Source organism: Protobothrops mucrosquamatus, unplaced genomic scaffold (genome assembly GCF_001527695.2).
Source record: "Protobothrops mucrosquamatus isolate PMUCROS unplaced genomic scaffold, P.Mucros_1.0 scaffold13496, whole genome shotgun sequence".
NCBI classification, from domain to species: Eukaryota; Metazoa; Chordata; class Lepidosauria; order Squamata; family Viperidae; genus Protobothrops; species Protobothrops mucrosquamatus.
The window spans coordinates 1-6,657 of NW_015399269.1; the positions used below are offsets into that span (position 1 = coordinate 1).

Here is a 6,657-nt window from a genome sequence, read left to right on the forward strand (position 1 = left end):
GGAAGCTAGCATGGAGTGTCAGAAATCTCAATCACTGACTGTGGCTAACTGCAACAATGCTGCAGTGATACAACATTGTGAATACAACTGGTGTGAAGATCCTTGAAATTTCAATTACAAGAAAATAATGGGTCCTGGATTTTGTATGCATTGTTTTAAGTTAGCAGATTTAAGGTACCTCAATGCAAAAAAAAAAAAAAAAGTGCTATGTTGGGACTGTAACTTCCATCATTCCTAACCACTTTTATTCCTGGGCTGACTAGTTAAGGATGCTGGACTTGTACTCCCAAAACATCTGGATAATCCCAACATATCTGGAGGCTCTAGGTTGGGAAGGCTGCCATAGATTATATTCCTAATTTCTGTCCTTCTTCATTACAAATCTTTTCATCTAGCATCAAATGTTGAGAATAAACCTTTGCTAACTTGGAGCAAAGCCCAAGAAAGTGTGCCTTGGAATATAATCCTGTTGCTTGGAGGAGGGTTTGCAATGGCAAAAGGATGTGAGGTACGTCTGTTAAAGTGCAACCTGTGAAACATTGTGTCTGATCTTCTATAGGCACTGTTGTGATATATGACTTTATATTATATTATGCTACATGCACATACTGTGGCCCGGTTCACACATTATACTAAATTCAATGTAATTTGATCAGTGTTGGCTTAGTGTGAATCTGTTCATCCCTACCGTATATGGATTTACCTGTATGTATGAAACTGGCCACTTTATTTGTTTATTTGTTTGTTTATTAAATTTCTATAGCTGTGCAACTCAACCAAGTGATTTGGGCAGCATAATACAGTTTATTTAACTAGCCTGGAGACTAAAACATATGAAGAACGGCTGCAGGACTTGGGTTTGGCTAGTCTAAAGAAAAGAAGAAACAGGGGTGACATGATAGCAGTATTCCAGTATTTGAGGGGCTGCCTCAAAGAAGAGGGGGTCAAACTATTCTCCAAAGCACCAGAGGGCAGGACAAGAAACAATGGTTAGAAACTGACCAAAAACAGAAGCAACCTGGAATTAAGGAGAAACTTCCTAACAGTGAGGATGGTTAACCAGTGAAACAGCTTGCCTTCAGAAATTGTGGGCGCTCCATCACTGGAAGTTTTAAAGAAGAGACTAGACAGTCACTTGTCTGAAATGGTATAGGTTCTCCTGCTCGAGCAGGGGGCTGGGTTAGAAAATCTCCAAGATCCCTTCCAGCTCTATTCTATTCTAACTAAAAATCAATTTGGTTTAGCAGTTAAGATACTTGGCTAGAAGTGGGGAAATTTGAGTTCTAGTCGCTTTTTTTCAGCCCTAGGAAGAAGTTAGTGGCAAACAACTAGACAGGTACTTGTTCATATAATTGCTAGGAGTCATATTTAGCTGAAATGCAAAATAAATAGATCATAGAAAATCCATCATATGAACCTGAAGGGGAAAAATAACTATAGTGACTGTTTAATTGAAAATGATCACAGATTTTGGTAATAATTCAAAACACAAATGTGCTACATCTTTTACAATTAATTATCTGGTCCCAAGAAGCTTGGATGTCTTTATTATCCTAATAGTATAAAGAAGTATTTTGTCACACCAACAATATATGAGGCAGTAAATGTGAACGGTAAAATGGCTGCCTTTATTCATCTCCCTGGTCCTCCCCTGCTGGAGTCCTCCAGGGATGCATGTCAGTTGTCAGTTAAACGATCTGTCCCAAATGCTGTCATTGCATGATAAGAACTGAAGGAGATTTTTAGGGGTTTAAATATTATTGATTCTCTTACATAACTTTGGGAAATTTCTTTTCTTGCTATAGGAATCAGGTTTGTCTGTGTGGATTGGAGGTCGTCTTGACCCTCTAGAGAATCTCCCTCCTCCTGTGGCTGTAATTCTCATCACAGCAGTCATAGCAATGTTCACAGAATTTGCCAGTAACACAGCTACAATCATCATCTTCTTGCCTGTCTTGGCAGAACTGGTAAAAAAACTCATATGTGTCTTTTGAACAGCTTGCAGCATTAGCTCTCTTTTCTCTTATCAATGAGGAGATCTTGGCCCAGGCAGTAGCCAGCAATAGCTGCCCTTACTTTCATTTTTTTCTTCTGGGTTGCATTATATCCTTGTACGTGGCAACCTTTTTATGATAAGCACATCTGTAGAAGCCTTTTCATAGGACTTGAAACCAAACTTTGAATTTGTGTAGATCTCACATTGGGACTCCACTGAATCTGAAGAGACTTCAGAAAGGGAATTCCTTTTCTTGATGCAGTGTCAATAACATGATCTTATTTAGAGACCCCATGAACATGATGCTTTCCTTGAATTATTCTGTCAAGTAGGTTCATATGGAATTATCTAGTGAAAGCATGTACAAAATGCTAGATATTATTCATTTATTAAATTTATTTGCTGCTTATCTTGATCCTGCAAATCTGGGTGGCTTACAATAAAACAATATTATAAAAGATTAAAACAGTAAGATAATAAATACATTAAAATTAACAAAGAAATAACCAAGATGGCAGGGGATATACAACAGAATGGAAATGGGATCTTCTAATTCAAAAACCAGTTACAGGATGATAGATTTTTAGGCCTTTATGGAATGTCAAAAGGGTTGGAGCAAATCTCATATCGGAGAAATATGATGCTCCACCGGTTGGTGCTGTGGCAGAGAAAGGTCTTCTCCTGAACGCCTCCCCCCAGCTGAAATTCCTTGGCCAACGGGGTCCACAGCATGCCCTTATTACTGATGCAAGTGAGGTGGGCCAATTGCATTGGACTGAGATGGTTCCTCAGCTAATCTTGACCCATACCACAAAGGGCATTATAGATAATAATATCTTGAATTGGATCCAGAAGCAAACTGGCAACCACATAATAGAGATGGAGAGATATATCTTTAGTCCTTCATCAGAGATATGTAATTCATTAATAAATTTTCATTTAAAGTCCCATTTTTTTTAATTTCTGCTTTTCAAAGGCCATTCGTTTGAAGGTGAATCCTCTCTACTTAATGATACCAGGAACTGTAGGATGCTCTTTTGCCTTCATGCTTCCAGTCTCTACACCCCCAAATTCCATTGCTTTTGCTTCTGGGCATTTGATGGTGAAAGACATGGTAAGTTGCTTTATAAGGTAATTACTACTGTAGCATAATTACCAAAAATAGAGGAAGATGGATATTTTGGCCCCATAGGCCCAGTTAGTTTGCAGTACCACATGTCACCGTAGTTACCATTTCATTTATAGATCATTTATCATATGAAACTCAAAATTAGTTTACAGTGAAAGATTAAAAAAATCAGTAGAAAATGGGTACAGGTAGGTGTGCCAGATAGAGATTTCAAGCTAGTGATATGTTTAAATTAGAATTTCATAGAGAGAGTATTTTGAATTTTCCACCAAATTTGTGGGCAGAAAAAATGGATGGATGGTTTTGTTGTTGTTTTTGAAAAGAAAAAACCCCTATCTTTCTCAAGATAATACCACTATGGAGTAAAAGAAATACTATGAAAAGTTCCTCTCCGGGCTCTTTATTTGAAATTTGCCTGAACCATGGGAAGCTAGGGAGGCTACAGACAGCTGGAGAAATTATTTTTCCAATGAAAGACAAGACATTCATCATACATTAAGGGTGTTGGAAATATTTCCAATTCTAATCATTTTGAATTCTAAGAATTTTGAAATACTGTTCCCGAGTTTCAAGTACTTCCATAATGACTGGAGAAGCTCATTATGTAAAAGATGTTTTCCATTAAATCCAATTGCCACACTTCTTCCATGAGAATTTCAGATTTATTGTTCTCTCATCTGCCAAAAAACAAAAAATTCTAAAGCAATTTCTCTGTCAAATTGATAAATCTATTCACCCGACATTAGAATTCATTTGTTTTGTTTTGTTTACATTGTAATACACATTTAAGAAAGAATTTAATTAGCAATGATTAAGCAATGATTAACTTCTCTGTCATTTCCCCAATCTTCCTTCATAGCTTTGATTTGCACCACAAAGGAAGCATGTACAGTATGATATGAATGACATGTAACTCTGCCTGGTAGCTGTGTATTTTACCTAATGGGAGACATCATAGCTTTATAGCAGTGGAATACAGCTAGTGAAAAGAGCATAGGGGAAAAAACAGTTAACAATTCTTCTCTTCCCCCTCATTATCAGCTTCCCAGTTTAGCTACCAGCCTGTCATAAGTATAGAGCTGTTGACATGGAGTCCTTGGACTTTCAAAAACCATGTATTCACCAAAAGATTCTGAATAAACATGCACATCTGGATAAAAGTATTATTTCTCTTTTGGACTGGTTAAAGAATATAAAGGAATGAATATTCTTATGCTAATATCTGCATGTGAACCAGTTCTTACAAATTTCCCCATAATTTGTCTGAGGTTAAGTTAGAGTAATCCATTGGCATGATTGCAGATGAGGCAACAATTTTAGGAAGAAATTGAAAAAAAGGAATTCCAAAGCACTCCAAAACCAACTCATGACCTATGAAGCAACTCACAATTTATGGAGCACATCCTGTCATTATTATTTCTATGACCTTTGGAGGCCATTGATAATAAAACAGAAAAACTATGGCCAAAACCTATTGCTTACTTCTGCCCAAACTGCAAGATGGTTCCTGTGTTCTATGATTATGCAGAGATTTCCTTTTTGTCCACTGCTATCCAAATTCACTAAAATGCTGTAAGAATATAACAGTAGACACCAGCTGGAACTTTTGGAGAAGAACATGAATCATCTCCATATCTTTTGTAGCTATTACACACCTTGCTTTTTAGAGGCATGGGGGTTCAGTGACTTAATGATGCTGGAGATGGTCTTTGCTCTAATGCAGGGGTTCCCAACTAGGGGTGCTCACAATATTGTGCAAGACAATATTCCAGGGGGTGCAAAAACTTGGGTTTTCAAAATTATAGTGTATATGCATAATTTGTTGCTGTTATTTCAAACTTTTATAAGGAGTGTGAGAATATATCAGAAGCGTTTTAGGGGTGTGGGGTATAGAAAAGGTTGGGAGCCACTGCGGTTCGAATCCTAGCACTGTGTGTTGGGGTGAGTTCTCGTCACTCATCTCAACTTCTGTCCATCTAACCATTCAAAAGCATGTTCTATGCGAGTAGATAAATAGGTACCACTTCAGTGCGGAGATGAACTGGTGCTATGTGAAAGCATTCAGATTCCTTTCAGCTCTGAACTTCCCGATTTCGGTGCCCATTTACAAAGTGGCCCCAAGGAAGGGAGGGATTACCCTGAAGGAAGAGTTGCTCATCTCTTTCTGGTGCAAAGCCAGCTCGCCCTGCTGTGGCGTAACTTGGGAAGCATATCCTACAACAGACCTGGTAAATTGGCAGCCAAACTACCACTCTGCAATAGAATTATGATCTCCTGGCTAATGTAACAACACCATATGATGATGATGAGGATGATGAATATGATGAATATGATGATGATGATGATGATGATGATGATGATGATGAAGAAGAAGAAGAAGAAGAAGAAGAAGAAGAAGAAGAAGAAGAAGAAGAAGAAGAAGAAGAAGAAGAAGAAGAAGAAGAAGAAGATAATGATAATGATACAAATTCACCATCAGTCAATTGTAAAAGGCAGCTTTACTTAGAACAGCTTCTATTCTGCGACAATATCTGTAATATCACCAAACATCGAATCTGCCTATCCCAGGTCCTTGGAAAGGACTCGATAGGTAGACAAAAATGCTAAATCCAGTCTGAACATTTGGATGACTGTGCAATGAACCACAATATATACAGCTTTATATATACAGCATTAGGAATGTATCCAGCAATATAGTATGGCTGTATCCCAGCCAGAGCAGAGACATTAGCAAGTAAGGTCTAAACAGATAATCCTGGGAAAATTATTCCTTGGATTGGTAAATATCTAGTTTGAGCTTTGAGCAAGTAACTGAGGTTTCATTACTCAAAACTGCCCCATTTTATTAATGATCAGATTTGCAGGACCTGAGGATATTAATTTATCATTGTCTTGTTTTAAAATAGAAAATAGTATAGTAATTATTTGAATGTTAATCTTTTAGCAGCTCATTATCAAATATTCAGTAAAAAAAAACACCTTCTCTCTCCCATCATTGCCTAAAATGCACATTTTCCACATTAACTCATTGAATACATTTCTGTACTATTACTGGAATTTAATTCACCATGAAATTCCTGCACTGAAATATTCCTGGCTTCCTTGATCAGGAAACAGTGTCTGAAATCCCATGCTTAAGGCAGTTGCACAGATGATTTTCTGGAAGATGAGATGGGAAGCTATTCATGAAAACAAATAGCACAGATTATTTTGAATTAGTTCTAAGAGTTCTAAATTAAGATGGATGTATTTCAACTGTGTATTAGAGGAAATATCCTAATGGCCAAAAAAATATATATCCAACTATAGAAGGAAATATTTGGTATGCCATTGAGACCAAGGTTGAACAGCCACTAGTACCGTAGGTCATGGAGCTCTAACTGTCTTAGATTGAGCAGTGGGTTGGGCTTGATGACTTCTAAAGCCTGCTTCAGTTTTCTAAGTCTGTAATGACCCATTTTCTCCCTTTGCTTTCTTTCCTTACAGGCTAGAACTGGCCTACTGATGAATTTGATGGGAATCTGTCTTCTGA

At 37.4% G+C, this 6,657-nt stretch overlaps 1 protein-coding gene across 1 annotated transcript; it reads left to right on the top strand.

Moving 5' to 3' along the window:
• Window positions 1-395: 395 nt before the first annotated feature.
• LOC107301495 (solute carrier family 13 member 3-like) lies at window positions 396-6,650 on the top strand (the record flags this gene model as incomplete). Its single annotated transcript, XM_015830710.1, has 4 exons — window positions 396-508; window positions 1,806-1,967; window positions 2,973-3,110; window positions 6,612-6,650. Coding segments are annotated over 4 exons (452 nt in total), but the record flags the coding sequence as incomplete, so codon positions are not given.
• Window positions 6,651-6,657: the final 7 nt, after the last annotated feature.